This window comes from Xiphophorus couchianus, chromosome 22 (assembly GCF_001444195.1).
Source record: "Xiphophorus couchianus chromosome 22, X_couchianus-1.0, whole genome shotgun sequence".
In the NCBI taxonomy this organism is placed as follows: domain Eukaryota; kingdom Metazoa; phylum Chordata; class Actinopteri; order Cyprinodontiformes; family Poeciliidae; genus Xiphophorus; species Xiphophorus couchianus.
In genome coordinates this window covers 13,333,417-13,351,109 of record NC_040249.1, presented here as the reverse complement: position 1 = coordinate 13,351,109, position 17,693 = coordinate 13,333,417, and the positions used below count along the sequence as shown (strand labels likewise).

General features: G+C 38.1%; 1 protein-coding gene across 2 annotated transcripts; it reads left to right on the top strand.

Moving 5' to 3' along the window:
* The first annotated feature begins 9,385 nt into the window (after nt 1–9,385).
* Nucleotides 9,386–16,616, top strand: LOC114138127 (erlin-1). 2 transcript variants are annotated; one of them, XM_028007211.1, is made up of 12 exons: nt 9,386–9,546; nt 10,363–10,491; nt 10,980–11,061; nt 11,337–11,383; nt 11,494–11,555; nt 11,653–11,778; nt 11,897–11,970; nt 12,145–12,203; nt 12,327–12,418; nt 12,502–12,591; nt 12,668–12,747; nt 14,014–16,616. In XM_028007211.1, exons 2-12 carry the CDS (start codon nt 10,379–10,381, stop codon nt 14,191–14,193), a joined length of 1,005 nt encoding a protein of 334 aa, XP_027863012.1. In that variant the 5' UTR covers nt 9,386–9,546; nt 10,363–10,378; the 3' UTR covers nt 14,194–16,616. The 2 variants fall into 2 exon arrangements, with proteins under 2 accessions (XP_027863012.1, XP_027863013.1); XM_028007212.1 differs by lacking the exon at nt 12,668–12,747.
* The last annotated feature ends 1,077 nt before the right edge of the window (nt 16,617–17,693 follow it).

Sequence of the window (17,693 nt, the reverse complement as noted above, 5' to 3'; positions counted from 1 at the left end):
ACCTTGAGTCATTGTAGTTCAAAGAGCAGCTCAGCTGTCGCGTGATGAAGCAGACAGGAAGAGACAGAATTCCAGTAGTTTGAAGTAGTTTGTTTGTCTGAAAGATCTGAGAGGAATATTCAGGCTTTTATTTTGAAATGTTCAGTAAGCTTCATTTTAAATGTCCAAACTAATCCCATGAGTAACAGCGATTGGGTGAAATCAGTTATATAATGCCCGAAAGAGCAATTACCTGATGTAAAAACTGTCAAGGCTTTTATTTTGACATTTTTATTAAGATTAATTTAAAATGGCCACACTAATCCCATGTGTAACAATGGTTGGGTAAAATCAGCTATAAAATGCCCAAAACACAAGTAGTTCTAAAGGCCAGCTCAGTCCTCCTCTGTAGTAACTGACAGTTCTGTCATGTCGTAGTTCTAACCTGCATGTTCTGCCAAAGTTAGAACTACAGTGATGCGTTTTTGTAGTCCTAATCAGCTGCTCTGCTCTGTCCTGTTCTTTGTTCTGTTGCTATGGTAATGAAGCCTGTCTGTCAGACACTCACAGCTGACAGAATTCCATTTCTTTGAGCCAGCCAGTTTGACTGAAAAAAGCAGTCCTAACAACTCCTTCCCGTTCGGGAACCGTGATACGTACTTGAAAACCGTTTGAATCATCTGAGAGGGCTATTTGTTGTCTCCGATAGCACCACGATTCATATTCTCTACCTCACTCACAGTAATAACAGCGATGAGAGAAAGATGGTGTGTGCTGAGCTCAGAAATTTTTCAGAAATGCATGGAAGTCAATCTGTGACTATCCTCAGAGGGATATTGAGGCTTTTATCTTGAAATTTTCAGTAAGCTTCATATAGAATTGTTGTTTAGGTTAAATGAGTTATTTACTGGCAAAACAGCCAGTAGTTCTAAATGGCAGCTCAGCCCTCTGTTTTAATTCAGTGTTAGTTAGAACTAGAGATATGGCGTATTTGTAGTCCTATCCATTAGCATTAGGTCAAATGCTAATGCTAATAGATAGGCACTATCTGCGCAAGCCAGTGCCTTAACCTGAAATAACAAGATAATGCAGGCTAATATTAGGCCCCAATAAAGAGACGTTTTATTAGGTGTGGAACAATAGGTGCCTGCCATGCAAGACATTCTTGTTTTAACCTTCTTGTTTTCAAGAAGGTTAGGGATACAAATTTTCTAACCTTGAAATGTTGAAGATTTTAGAAATTTGGAATGAAGATGATGTCATGGAAAAGAGAACTTCCAACTACAAACACTTGTTTGGATTCTTGTTGGAAAGAAAGAAAATGGTTAAAATACTAGTGGAAACCATTTTTTTTTTTTTTTAAATAGTAGGCTACTTAACAGTTGATTTCTTTTTACATAAAATCATGGTAAGTCTGGCTATTTTTAGACCAGGGGTCACCAACCTTTTTGAGACTGGGAGCTACTTCACAGGTTCAGAGTAACACGAAGGGCTACTTGTTTGATACAGACATAAATTTTCTTTACAACAAAAATTCATTTAAGTAAATATGATTACATGCTGCCTGATCATATTAATGTTAGGGACTATGCACAATAGTTATCAGTAAGGACAGCTATGGTTAATTGCTATATTGTGGTCAGACGTTCTTAGTTCAGAGTTTTAAGTTGGTGAGGTGGGGAACGCCAAAGCCTAAATCTTATAGGTCAGTTTTCTTTTTCTGTGAGTTAAAAATGATGACTGGAGTTTGAACCACTCATCATTTGAACCTCAGGTTCTGCCTGAGCTTTTTACAGTGCGCGGTTCTGGCGGGTTGTCGGTTTATTAGCTTTTTTGTGATTTTGTGAACTGAACAGCTGACGGGTCACCTGCGGGCTGACACAAGCAGATGTCGAAAAAAAATGTCTGACAGATTGGAAGGTACAAAACTATCACTGCACCTGACCTGCAGGAGCACAACCACCTCTCCAACGCGCAAACATCGGCACAAAACTAAACCACTAAAGCAGCGCACCCTTTTATTTCTTTTTTCTTTTTTTTTACACAAACGATGCTAAATAATAAAGACATTGAAGTGAAGCAGTGAGATCCACGGAAAGAGGAGGATTGGCGAAATCTTATAACTACGGGAGGTTCAAACTCCACTCATCATTTTTAGCTCACAGAAAAAGCAAACTGACCAATAAGATTTAGGCTTTGGGTGCCCTTTGACCCCCACAGACTCACACTGAGGCAGCATGTAATCATATATATATATATATATATATATATATATATATATATATATATATATATATATATATATAGCCAAGACAATTTATGTCTGTATCAGACAAGTAGCCCTTCGTGTTACTCTGGACCCGTGAAGTAGCTCCCAGTCTCTAAAAGGTTGGTGACCCCTGATCTAAGGAATCTGGGTGAATGAGAAAGACAACGGTATACTTTAAACTTCTACTTTAATAATTCTGTCTTTTCCACTTTTCCTTCTCTAATGTCTCCTCCCACTTAGTTAATTAAGAAAACAGAGAAATAAATATATGGTAAACTGCTCTAATATTCCCTAAGTAAACATGCTCTGATCTGCATCCAGAAGAGCTTAGAAAGTTCTCAATTAACTATTGTTCTATTGTCTTTTCTGCAAAGAAAATATCATAAAGCATAACTTATTTTAAATACTTCATGTGAATAGCTGCACATTTAATATGCATGTCTTAAAAGTCTTAACTGTGACATTTGTAAAGCATTTCTTGAGGAAACAATGATAGTTCCCCTCTCTGCTGTCGCTATCCCCAAACATCCTGGTACCAGCAACCCCCCAAGCTCCCCTCTCTGCTGTCGCTATCCCCAAACATCCTGGTACCAGCAACCCCCCAAGCTCCCCTCTCTGCTGGCGCTATCCCCAAACATCCTGGTACCAGCAACCCCCCAAGCTCCCCTCTCTGCTGTCGCTATCCCCAAACATCCTGGTACCAGCAACCCCCCAAGCTCCCCTCTCTGCTGTCGCTATCCTCAAACATCCTGGTACCAGCAACCCCCAAGCTCCCCTCTCTGCTGTCGCTATCCCCAAACATCCTGGTACCAGCAACCCCCCAAGCTCCCCTCTCTGCTGGCGCTATCCTCAAACATCCTGGTACCAGCAACCCCCCAAGCTCCCCTCTCTGCTGGCGCTATCCCCAAACATCCTGGTACCAGCAACCCCCCAAGCTCCCCTCTCTGCTGGCGCTATCCTCAAACATCCTGGTACCAGCTACCCCCCAAGTTCTCCTCTCTGCTGTCGCTAACTCCACAGCGTTATGGTACCAGCTGTCGTTATGCAATAGTCAGCCCCGCCCTCAACCTCACAACATCCAAGGAGTGACTACTGACCAGCTCTCCGTCCAACGGGTCCAAAAAATCTCTAAGCCTTCGAGTATTACCCTGAAGCAAGTCTAGTAGAGATGATCTATCTAAGCTGGTGTCGAAGGAGACTCAACTAGCCTTTAACTACCTACAGTCCAAGAGTTATGGCCTTTTCCAGTTAAGAAGCAATCAGCTGAGTAGCCCTCACACCTGCACAACCTCAATAACCACTCCTATTAACGGTAGCGCCCCCTCTAAGTACAACGTGCGCTTGTTACAGACTAGTCAAAATCCTCTTTGAAATAGAAGCAAAGCAGACCTGGCTGTTGTCCTTCGAACACTTCAAATCTTCATCACTCAGTCACCTTTGTCTTTTCTCCAAGTCTGTTGCTGCAACTTTGAGATCCTAGGGTTGAGGCAGAGTAAGGCAGCCAAATCAGGAACCAGGGCTGAGGGTCAAGGGGTCTTGTCCCTTCTGGCGGTGCGAAGTCTCAACTTCCCCATGGCTCCAGGGTGCCAGACCTCTCTTCTTGGTCCCCTTGGCCTTATATACCCTTTCAACCCATGCCTCTATAAGGCGTACGTGACCTCTCGAGCATGCAACTACCTCATCGGAAAGTCCCAGCCATTCCCACATATACCCTGCTTCCCTCCCTTACTTTCCTCGTGACCATCTTAGTTTCAGATCCTTAATTGGGACACAGCTCTGGGGCAAGTCCAGACATGTTCGGACTTGCCTTTTTCCCTTGCCTCTGTATCTAACACATTATTTGATTATTACTTCAATTACAGTTTTATATATGGTGTATGATCATCATAAGTAAATTCAAAATATCTTGTCCTATAATCATCAAAAAATCAAAATGCAAGATTCACTTGCTCAGGCCTTCATGATCTGTTGTCTGCATTAGTCTGGAATGATCCCACCTCCTCATACCAGTTTTCACAACACAGTGACCCCCCAATACTTACGTCCAGTTACCTGAAATTTTTTTCAGTTATTAAAAAATCCAGGGTGGCACCCAGTACCTCAGCGTTCCCGAATTATACATGTCAACAAAAATGCGCCCAACTCTCCGGAATATATTTGGTTTTGGTGTTTCTTCCTCCTGTGTTTGATCAATTTGTGGCTCAATCTTGGTTTTTTCCACCCTGGATTCCATTCTGTCTATCTTGATTTTTAAAGTCACGATCTGCTTATTCAATTCCTCGTTCTCCCTAGTAAGGCACAGCAGTTTTTCTGACTTTTCTTTTAAAGATTTTTCCGCGTCATTTTTTGCCATGGCCCGCTTCCGTTCTAGTTTAATTGTTAATTGTTGCATGTTGCAATAATCATTTTGCATTCTTTCAATTGTTGTTCTCGCTTCCTCCAATTCCAAATTAACTTTAATCATTTGTTTTTTATAATACCCATTCGAACTTATGAGTTTGCAATTCTCTACATGCCAATTTGTTGAGTCATCGGTCCTGTTCAGTCTCTCTAGTTTCCTCTTCAGACTCTCCACTGTTTTCTGAAGCTGCTCATTTTCACTGTTCAGCTTCATCTGGTTCTTCTGGAGAATCTCTAACTTTTGTAACGTGAAATCTTTCTCCGCCATTGTTTCTTTCTCGTTCGAACCTTAAACTGCAAATGAATTTCTCTGTGGAATCTGGGAATACAAAGACAGTCACCAGTGATGTCACAAACAGGATGTGTGACATCACAGTTCAACATCATAGCCACAAGAAGTCTGTTGGGTGTGGGGGGGAAAGGGGGATGTTTTTTTAAAAAAAAAAAACTTTATTAACACTGTATAACGACAGAGAGAAACATTTGTTCTGCCTCAAGAAAAAACAAATACAGATAAACATGTTCAAGAAAAAGAAAAAGCTAAGGGGCTTCGGTTCCCAACTGTACATTCAAAGCAATACAGATTTCAATTGTTTTAATATCTATTTTTTGTCTTTGATGGTCGGGATATAAAACTTAACTTCATGGTAAAATGCAGCAAGGCATGGCTTCCCCTACCTGGAACAGTGAATATGATATTTAGCTAGTGACAATAAAGGATTTATCAGAAACTCTGAATTGTTGAGCTTCTAGTGAGGCCAAGTAAGAATCTTCCCATAACAGCATAAATTGTGCTTCTATGTTGTTGTGGATAAAGTCACATGTATTGCTAACTAAGGCTAGGCGCCTGACTACAAATATGGTAATAGGCAGTCAGAAAGGTTCGGCTGAGGAGCCGAGTGTGAATAAAACACCAAGAGACAGGTAGTAAGTTTAAGTTATTGTATTCAAGCTTACAGTTTTGCATAAATTTATGGACCAGTTCGGCAAACATCAAAGAAGCTCATAAACCGACGACCCACCAGAACCGCACACGGTAAAAAGCTCTGCCAGGATCCAAACAAATGCTCTCTTAGAACTACGGGAGGTTCAAACTCCTGTCATTCATTTTTATGTCGTGTCTCCCAGTCCTCCCTCATCGCCCCCTGGTGGTCCCAGTGCTCCCTTGTCCCTTCGCAAGTCAGTCACTGCTCTCCTTATGCATTGCTATGGGCAGGCCCCAATTATCTTGAGACATTTTATTTAAATTGAATGGAAACAAAAATCAAAGAAGGCAAAACATATATATGTATCACCACATGCTTTTTGAGGAATTAGGAAGCTACAGCAGAAAAAAGCTTCTGATCCCAGCAAACAAAGAGGGCTGAGACTTCAGAGAGGACCAGCAGCAAGTTCTATACCCATACCAACTTATACCAAGTTGTATTACCTATGCTGAAACGTTTTCTAAATAAAACACACAGATGCAGACTATTCAGGCAAAAACTTCTTCTGTTTGACAGTTTTTTTCCCATAGTGTTTCACAGTTGTTGCTTTAAGTTTTATCGTGACTCTGCTTCCTGTCTTCTACATAATAAGTAGATAAATACATGAATAAGTAAATTAATAAAATTTGCATCATTCACTAAGAGAGCAATAATGTTAACGTACAATGTTTTTTGTGAGCCATATGAGCCAAGAGCTGCCTGCTTTTTCCTATCTTTTACTCATGTTGGTTTATCTGACGCCCCATTAAAGGTAGATTCAAATGTGAAGTTAAAAGTTTTCTGAAACATCAACTTCCGTCAAATCTATATGTAGGCTATTTCTCATTTGCAATACATCCTGTTACATACTTTGCACGTGCCTTAGAATGAATGATGTACAATTGACAGTGTGATGCCATCTTTTTTTTTTCTTATGACATACTTAATTGTTGCTTGACCAATTAAATTTGAGCCAGCTGGCATTACAAACTAACTTAATTGTAATACAACTGGGATTGAATTGGAATGTATATAACCTGTCTTTACAGCTAGATTGATTTGAAAAAATTGTTTCTATATGAAATAGAAATGTTTGTTTTGATATGTCTTGTTGTAAACCAGCTCTGTATAAATAAACTCAGTAATTTGACTACGAAACGTTGCCGTTTTAGGAAAGCAGACTGATACAAATATGGTTTATCCAAAACTTGAGGTCATCCATCATCGACGGCCTGCTTGTGTGCATCCATGTAGGCAAAATCACACTCGCAGCTCTTTAACCAACTGTGTCATGTACATGTGTGATTTAGAGACAGATTTTAAACAGAGGCACTCAGGATCATTAAACTCAGTGGATGCTGCGTTTTGCCTTTAGCACATCCCATGACAACACAATTCTGTCAACTCCTGTGCATAACCTTTTTTGTTGCTGTAGTAATTGCCGATTAAGAGTCTGTTAGAAAAACAAGAATAAGTCAAGTGTGGAGGTTGAAACTGAGAGACACCGTAAGAGGATGGCAAAGGAAAGAAAAGAAAATGAGTAAGCTCCGAAATAAAACAATCTTGTATCTGAAAAGTAAGACAGAGAAAACTGGGCAAATAAGACAATAAAACTACAGATAGTCAGAATCAACTATTGCTGATGACAGGCTATTGTAATCAATCTATTAGAGAAAAAGCAATCATATAAGCATTCATGGCTAGATTTAATAGAATTTGTTAAAGAGCTCCAACAAGAACACGAGCATTCACCTGCTTTCACATCAATATTTAAATATCAAAGTACATCAAGTCTATCATCAAGTGTCAAAGAGTTTTAAAGAAAGCGTAAACTTCCAAACAGTCACATCGTGGCTCAAACAAAAACAGCCAAAGCGGTTCGCTTCAGCCTTCCTGTGATTTTTGATCTCAGAGGGGTTCAACTCCTGAAGAGCCTGACGTCCTGTCACCATGGCCACCCTGAGTGTTATGCATGAAGCCCACTTTAATTTGAATCTCCATGCACAGAAAACTTTCTGCTGCCTTTGTTGGTTTTCAGGAAGAGGCACAATCCCTTGGTGAAACTAAAAACAAACATTTATTCATCCATTATAATTATAAGGCTATTAAGTCGTTGTAATGTCAATTGATTATTGAAAGAAATTCACAATATATAAGAAAAATTTAAAACTGAACACATAAACACCCATTAATGATAAGAAGCAACAGGAGGAATGACTGCTTAGAAAGACACAGACCGATCGGATGCGTATCCGATTCAAAGGTGATCTAACGTCCTGGTGGGATTCATCCAACCTGAATGTCATTGATACTCGACAAACGTCACTATTCTGCGTCCTGATACGTGTAAGCAGGAAGAAAAGCAACAACCATGGCGTACTGTAAGCCCAGATCTGAAATTTTAGTCAAATACATGGGAGACAGCCTCAGAGAGCCTCAGAAAATCCTGTCGCATGACTTTGCTCTGAAGCACCGTGACAGAAAACCGTACGGTCTAGATAAATTTCGAAAACATTTTACCGGAGCAGGCATGCATATCAATGTCAGGACCGATTTTGATACCAATCGTGCGATATTTGTGGGCGTGATGGCGATTTCAAAATTATTTTGGGGTCAAAAATTCTCTTCATTTCTCACACTCTAATTTTAGGAAAAATGAGAAACTTTGGGTCGCTTAGAGACAAATTGTGGACAAACCGTAATTGGTATGGACGAGCCGTCTTCACTTTCGAAGAAATCACGGACATATCTACAAAATGAAATTTGAATGGCATTTCTACGTGAATTCGTGACGACACAGAAAATCCTCAAAAATAGGGTATTTTTAGGATTTTTCCCATTGACTTATAATGGGGTTTTTTCGTAGTTTTTTGCGAATTATGTCGCCACGTTAACCCCAAATCCCACCAAAAGTAATAGCTCCAATGGCGTGAATTTTCGGCACGTTTTGATACCTAATTTGTAGGTGTGCACGCAGCGGTATGAGCCGCATTAACGGTTACGGAAGAAAAATAAAGATTAAAGAGACCCTTGTTGGGTGTAGAGTAATAGGTTCCTGCCATTGCTTTGCACGGCAGGCCCCAATTATACTGCAATTATTAAAAACAACATAGTCTGATTAAAAGAAATGTGCAAATGAGTAGAGTAATTTAAAGAATGAACCATGTACAAAAAGTAAATAGGGTAGCCAGCTGATTATTATGCATAAAAATAATTTTAAAAAAGTGCTACATGTTAGTTTATTCAATTAGTAGTTTTGAATCAGGCAGAAATTAAAGGCAGGAAAAGATTATCCTCATTAATTCTTTAAATTGTCACTAACGATTCCTGATTTTTATTAAACTGAAAAAAGTGCATTGAACAATATGTGCTATTGAATGATTTGTTTATAGCCCAAATGGTGGCAGTTCTTAGTTTTGATGCAATTAATGAAAAGGCAGGGGGGAAGGAAGATTTTTACTGTTTGACTTGCTGATTAGCATTCAAAGCCAAGCGAAAGAAAATTGGCTGGTTCTGATAACTATATATCTTCAATGCATCATCAGTGATCTCTGATCTCCACTGAAAAACAAAAAGGAGAACATTTCCGAGGATGAAAACAATAACACTCTTTCAGGAGTTAAAAGGTTAACTATTAACGTTTAGACTTACCCAATCGCAAAAATATTCTCATCTTAGAAAAACAAACTTCAACCTGCCTACTTACGCTTTCACTTTAAGCATCAAGTGTCGTACAGAAGAAAGAACCGCTCAGGAGCCGAAAGACCCGGTTCTTTAAGGTGAGCTGCGCCCAAAGATCCGGATCTCAGAAAGGATTCGGAAGTTCCAGCCCAGCCCAGTAGCGCTGACAGAAAGCTGCGGGAGGAGGAGGCGGTGTGAGGGGGATGGGTCGCTGAAAGATAAAACCAGAGGTGGAGACGGTTCGATATTGTGGTAAATTTATGTCAATAGCCAGTCGTTTACTTTATCGCTTACATGATTATGTTTATGCTTCAGCAATGTAGAAGGTGAGGTAGTTTGTTAGCTTTCTGCTAAAGTTACCGTTAAGCTCAATATGCTGACAGTTGCTGACTTCCGAAGAGATAATGAGAGCTAGCTAGCTAAGTCTGCCTACCAGGCTAGCCTGATCAAACTAATGCTCAGTCAGCGTCTCCTGTCTGCTGTGGAGACTACTCTGACTAATGCATGGCTGTAGTAAAAATGTGCTATCCTGTTATTTCAAATTATATTTAACAATTTCAGTATTATACTCATTCTGCAAGCTAATCATTTCTTGTTAGCGTTAGCCTAGCCTTACTTGAACTCACCTGATTTAACGATAGGGTACATTATACTTGCTGGGTGAACAATTGTGCAGTGGGGATTTCCAAATTGCAAATGAACGATATTGTAGACCCGTTTTTACGTCTGTTTAAGTTAAAACTGTGGGCTTCATCTACAAATAACATCCATGTTTTTATCTTTCTCTTTATCATCAATGTCTCATGGCTCAAATATTTCTTCTGCAGCTTTTTGTTGCCTTGTGTATTGAACAGGTTGGACAGGACAACGTGTTACTTACAGGTCATAAGCTGCATCAAAATCAGACTTTTGGTATTACTTTCAGCAATAGTTGACCAAGAAATGGCAAGTGGCTGGAAGCTTGTCTGCAGACAGTTTCTGTGTATCTGAACGCATCTGTTATTTATGGTTTGATTGTTAAGTGATACACAAACGGTTAACTGTTTATGCTTCTTTCTTTTCCTGAAGGTGACAGCAAGTGAGGATGACGATGCCGCATGTAGGGGCAGTATTTTCAGCAATGGCAGGGATGATGGCCATCCTTTTGCACTCCTCTATTCACAAGATAGAGGAAGGACACCTTGCTGTTTACTACAGGTATTGTTGTGTGTAAATAATATGGCTTTATTTGACACCTTAAAATGTTAAAGTATATAATATCACAAGACTTTGCATTTTTCTTTCTACAAGATCAGTCAGAATAAATAAGTTGTCATATTTAAAAGGGAAAAAGCTTTGATTTGCTGTTAAGTTAGATTGTTAAATCAGCAATTGTGTGTAACTATAAAAATACTACTTTTTCAGTCATTTACAATCATTTGTTTTTCGAGAATATGCGATGTCACTGTGTGTGTGTGTGGGGGAGGGAGAACAGTTCGTACACAACTGTTGATCAGGATTTAACTGTTATTTCAGAACTGATTAATTAGTGTTAACATCTTCTGCTAGTGATTGGTGCCATTCACCAATATCTGTGTCTGTTCCCTGTTGATCTTTACTGTAATTAAGAGATTTCCTGATGATTGCAAGTCATGTCCACGTATGTGGTCAATTCTGACCAAAGCATTTGTTTATATTTGTTTCAGAGGTGGCGCATTGCTGACCTCTCCCAATGGCCCAGGATATCACATTATGCTGCCTTTCATCACCACATACAGATCAGTGCAGGTAATTTCTGCTTTTTTATTTTTAGTAGAGGGGTTGAAAAGGTCTTGCGTCCTTCAGTGATGATTATGATTTACATTGTCATCACAGAGCCACAAGATAAAAAATTTAATTTCTGACAAATTATAATTCCAAGAACATTAATCATGCAGTTTACATATTTGACAACATTATATTGTTGTTTTTGTTAACATGTTTCAACACTAGTGTTACTTTACAATAATTTGGGCTTTAAATAAGATATTATAAAAATGTGTATTATTGGGTCTCTGTTTCAGACTACGCTTCAGACCGATGAGATCAAGAATGTGCCTTGTGGAACAAGGTACGCCCACACTTAATGATGCAATATCTTTTTGGAAACAAACCCACATCCAGAAAATTATTTTATTAAAAATGTATATATATATTTTTATGTTCTCTTTCTCTACACAGTGGCGGCGTTATGATTTATTTTGACAGGATAGAAGTGGTTAACATGTTGGTCCCTACAGCAGGTAAAACATGTTAAGAAAAGTTTTTAACATGGACATTCACTTGACTATCCTTAGTCCGCATAGTTTTTGCTTTAACGGTGCGAATCTGTGTTTTCAGTGGTGGATATTGTTAGGAACTACACAGCTGATTATGACAAAACTCTAATTTTCAACAAGATTCACCATGAACTGAACCAGTTCTGCAGCGTGCACACTCTGCAGGAGGTCTACATTGAGTTGTTTGGTAAGAAATTGGCTTTGCTTTAATGCAGTTTTTAGTTGTTGTTTTTTTTTTTTCTTCCTAACTCCTTCATGTGGTATTGATTGCATGTTGACACAATTTGCCTTTTTGTGTCTCACAGATATTATAGATGAGAATCTGAAGACTGCATTACAGAAAGATCTTAATGCGATGGCACCTGGACTAACAATTCAGGTATTTAAAACAAAAAACGCTTTACTTGAACTGTGATTTCTTCATTTCTCTACTTCATGACACAAAGTTGGTAAATGATTAATCATTGAACTTTGACTATACTATAAAAATAATCAATTTTCTATCAACGCATATTGTTTTTCTTTCCGCTTTACGTTCACTTGTTGGTTAAAGGCAGTCCGTGTTACCAAGCCAAAGATCCCAGAATCTATCAGGAGAAACTTTGAACTCATGTGAGTTTATAATCCTTTAGTGCACATTTTCTAGTAAATACTGTTATTTATTTTTAACTCATCCTCTCAGATGAATGATGGCAAAACACTTTCCAAAACGTTTTTGTGTGTGTGCATGTACAGGGAGGCTGAAAAGACCCGCCTGTTAATAACGGCACAGACTCAGAAAGTGGTAGAAAAAGAAGCAGAGACCGAAAGGAAGAAAGCCATTATTGGTAAATCTGTTGTTTTACTGTAGATGAATCTGCTAATGTCTTGGTGCACAGTTAACTGTTTTCTTCCCTGTTTTACCCAACAGAAGCTCAAAAGGTTGCTCAAGTAGCAGAGATCCAGTACAAGCAGAAAGTCATGGAGAAAGAGACGGAGAAGAAGATTTCTGAAATAGAAGGTTAGCATCGCGTGATGAGATTCTCAGAAGTTTCTGTGACGTCTGTGATGGTTTAAAAACCGTTTCTCTGTTTTAGACGCTGCTTTCCTGGCAAGGGAGAAGGCGAAGGCTGATGCAGAATACTACACTGCTGCCAAATCTGCAGAAGCAAACAGGGTAAGAAGATGAACAGTGGGATCCCAATGGAGTACAATATCATTGAATAGCTCATTTTTGTGTCTAATAAAACTAAAAAAAAGGAAAACTATGGATAATATAGATTCAGTGAAATATTTTTTACGGTTATTTCTTGTTTTGATGAGTATGGGTTGCAACTAATGAAATCCCAAAATTCAGTTTCTCAGAATTAAACATAAAACTAATAAAACAGATTTGTTTTTCTTCACTGACTGAAAACTTCACATCGGGCTTCATGTAACTTGGATTCTGTTCCTCTTCGCTCCTCATCTAAATTCTGGGACCTTGATTTCTAAATAAAGTACAAAATTTACTTGAATTTCAGTTTAGATGCTTGTGACGTTGTCTTGGGTTCAGGAATGCAGAAGTGTGATGGCGTTAGTTCATTTCCTCATGTCTGTGTGATAACACTTGAGGTAACGTCTCCAGCTCCCGCCCACAACTTGGGAGCCTCCCTAAAACTCTTTGACTCAATTCAGTTAATTTTTGTGTAAATAAACTTTACAAAAACTGATTTAATCATGCATATATTCCAATTGATGGGCTTTGCTTCACAATCATCTTAAGACTGTTTATCCCTGATGCTTCTCCACCTTTTTCTACTTTTTCCTTCCACTCAACTCTCCAGTCACATGCCTGCAAACAGTCAGGGTTAGGCCTTAACATTCCTGTTAAAAAAAAATAATTTTTTTATTGATCTCAAGTATTATTCTCCTGAGACTGAATTTTGCATTTTTATTAGTCATGAGCCATAATCATAAAAAATAATATATGCTTTAAATATATCATTATGTGTGAAGAAAATTTATGTTTTCTATTTCTTTTTATCAAATTAAGTTTAATTTTTAATTAAATCAATTAATGAAAGACTTATTTGACTTGTCAATAAGCACAAAGCTGCTGTGCGGACAGGATTCAGTTTATACCATCTGACTGACAGAATATTTAAAGACTGAATATTATATTTGATAAATGAGGCCAGATGGCAATTTATAGAAAAAAACCTTCACATCCTCCTCCTACCTTTTTTATCCTCTAGAAATGTAACGTTTTGATTACCCATAAAATTATCCTCCTCAGCTGAGTCAGATCCTGAACCTGTTATTAACTCCTCCCACCCTCTCAAGTTGTTCCAACACCTGTATTGGGTTTATTTTCAGCCATGTCGTGCTAAGAGACAACGCTAGTATTTTCATGAGATGATATGCATTAATAATAAGCTGTTTTTCTTCTAAATCTTTGCAGCTGAAATTGACACCGAAATACCTGGAGCTCATGAAGTACCAGGCCATAGCGGCCAACAGTAAGATCTACTTTGGCCAGGACATTCCTAACATGTTTGTGGAGGGGACGAACGGCGCCACTAAACCCGTGCCCTCGCCTATTTTACACAACGCTGAACCAGAACTGCCTAAAGCCAAGTAAAAGTCCCAGTGAGTCCACAGCTGAGCCTCTGCACAGGGCAGGACGACCTGATGCAAAGCGGTCTTGTCACTGAACATGTGTTGCTTTGCCGCTAGTTTGGTGAACAGCACACTTCAGTCTTAAATCTACATGGCAAAGAGACAGAAAGCGAAAAGTAAAAGTTTGGGACACAGTGTGAGTCTTACTAGGAAAGAGAACGATGCTGTCTTTATGTCTGGGAAGGTGACAGAAAGTACTTACACCTGCTTATTTTTTCCTATTTTAATTTTTTATTTTTTTTAAATCAGTGCAGCGTTTAACTTTGCTTTTGGAGCCATTTTCATTACATATGTGCAGCAGCTGTGATTTGTGATCGCCATGAGTTACTGGTTTTCCAACCTCTGGTTTAGCTACATTGAAACTTAACTGGTGACACTAATTAAGTTGATGGAGACGGTTTCTAAGTAATTAAAATCATCTGTGCCATTTGTTTTCTTTTAACAAGTTAGTGGTTGGCTGTGCTCTCTTAATCCATACCTGAGAACCAATTGATTAACACCTCATGTCCCATGCTGCTCATGGTGAAGTTTTGACACTTAGTCTGGTTGAATACAGATGTTTCAACATTAAAGATACAATAAAAATAATCCCAGCTGTTAATCTTCCTTTGACTCAGAGATCTTGAAGCTTCGTGGAGGAGAGTAGTGGATAAATCAGATTGTTGGCTGTTTGCTTTATTTTTATGGATGATTTTTTTTTTAATCTGTTGGTTTGCTGACTTTCTGTGACACTTACTGTGAAGGAAAAGGGACATAACTCATATTTTTTGTCTTATGAAACTAAATTAAGATGCTTAACAGGGAGTAAATCAGTAGAGGTGTGGGATTTTGTTTTGTCAGGATGTCGGCATGCTTGTTTGGTTTTGATTAACAGGGCTATGCATGTTTTATTTTCTTTTGTTGTTTTTTTAATTCAGATAAATATAACCCATTATTTTCTCCTTATACAGCTTGTTCAGATATAATTAAATGTAAATTCTCAGGACGTTTTATTTTATTCTAATCATTGTTTGATTTATTATTGAGCAACGCTTTGCTTTTACGTAAAAAAGAAAAAGTAAAACAAAAAATTGTATTCAAGCCTAAACTGAACGACTGATGGTGAATGTTTGATTGCACCTAACACCTTTTTGTATGCAGTCAACTCACAGTAGCTGTCTATATTGTGAGGATAAGGTTTTGTTGAGGTTGAATTAATTGTGTAAATCTTCCAATTTTGTCATTGTTTACTTTCTCTGCTCTTAAAACTTGACTGGAAACTTCTGATAATTTGCTGATGATTGTAATATTGATGGTTTTTCAGGGTCTAATGGCAACACACAGCTCCTGATTAGTAATAAGCTGTTAAACATACAGTTGTGCTCAAAATATAAGCAGTGGGTTTAAAACGGAACGTTTTTAACCTTAACTTTGCTTTCCATTCATCGGAATTATTATTTTTGTTCTCAATTACTATTGAGAACAAAAATAATCGAACTTGCTATAACTCTACAGAAAGCGAGGCTAAGGGAATATTAGAATCTTCAAACTCAAACATTTAATGCAAAAATTGAAGAAAATTCTTGCGGTCTCTTTGACTCGCTGGAATAATATTTAGTTGTTCATCATTGTTCCTAAGTGCTTCACATCTGTAGCATGGAGTCTACTTTTGGTTCCTGTGGTCACGTATTCCAGCTTCCTCAGCTTAGGAAAGTGTTTGGTGGTTAACTGTTTTGTCTCTTTATCCACATCTTTCTGGTTTTGGGTTCAATTATAAAGCATTTAAGATCATTTTAGCAAAGCAGCCACCATTTAACACACTGTTTCCTTTTTTCCAAGTCAACTTTTTAATCAAATTACTATGAAAATATTTCTGTTGTACTCATTGACCAATATTTCATACCTGCAAACTGAAAGCCCGCAACTTCTGCCCTTAAACAAGGGCTGCTCTCTTAATTAATAATTAATGACTCAGTAACATGAACACTCATGGCTGTTGTCTCTGTTGGTTTTCTATTACTCCACTACACCTGCCAGCAAATTATTAGCTTTCACCCAGAACAGTGATTGATCTAGTTAGTGATGTTGCACTGCTATTATTTTCAACACAACTGTGTTTGTTCAGTTTGATTGTAATTTAATTTTAATCTAGTCCCAGGAACGAGCAGCTTCATTTCAAGATAACGGCTGAAATTGCAAGTTGGTGCTAGAATTTAATGGGTTTTTGGGTTTGTTATTCTTTTCTTTCACTTTAGGCTTCTTTAACTTTAATCATCTTTTGCTATACAGAATTCAAGCCTTAATTATTAAATGGGGTCACTCCCAGAGATACACTCACAGACTGAAACATTTAGTTAGTCCTATAAACTAAAAAATGGCACCACCTGGATTCTAGTTGACTGAAAACGCAGCTCGCAGTGGACACTACTAATGCTCGTTTACCTGACCTCTACGCTCTGCATTGCTTTGGTGACGGGTTCAAATGTTGATGCAAAAGGAGGGGTATGATTCACTTATGAAATTTATTTTTTTTTGTTAATATTTTGTACAATCTGTGAAATTGAAACATTGTCTTCTTGTTTTAAAAGGTTTTTATGCAAACATGTTTTCCAGTTTTGACATTGTTATGTAAAAAAAAAAAAAATAAATAATAATAATAATAAAACCTATTTTGGTACCTCTCCTGTCTGGTTTGATGTGTGAGTGTGTGTGGGTTGGGTGATGGGTGGGTGGTCAGGGTGTAGTACTCCTCAGTGCCAGCAGATGGTGAGTTTACAGTGTGCTGAACAAAGACAGCCAGCCTTATACATGTTGCTTAAAAAAGGAAATATTTAGCAAATAGAGGAAGTTGGTGAGAAATAGTCAAACTTTGGGGTTACTGTGTATGAAAGATATGCAGGTTTTGAAAGGATGCTGAAGTTGAATATGTCCAATTTCTCTCAGTTCTGCATGTTGTCTAGATGGACTTTATGGTAAAATAAGTGACCAAGCCTGTAACATTAGTTGACTTCAATTTGTGTCATTGGCCAGTAAATCCTGTTTAAAACACTAAAAAGTCTTTATTTTTAGATCTTCAGTAGTTCTTCAAGCATTTTAAATGTTTGCAGATTCTTAGCTCCTTTTTGATCCCATTTCATTTTCCTACATCAGCTTCTTTTTAATCTAGTTGAGAATCTAGGAATCTGTCTTGTCTTGCCGGTGGTTGTTTGGGCATGACTCCTCTGGCCCTGTTGAAAGGACTCTGAAATTGGACAACAACTATTTGTTCCATTGCTTGAAGTGTTTTCTTTAACATTTTGTCTTTGTTGTGTATTATTGAAATTACTATTTTTTGTTTGTTTGATTTACTAATTTGTTTTCTTTTGCATTGCATGTTTTCGTTTTTCTTTGGAATAATTGAGTTGTCCTTACCTCACATGTCACCTTTTCTTTCTATGGACCGAGTAGTTGGCCTGAAGCCATGTTTTTAAAAGAGAAATGTTT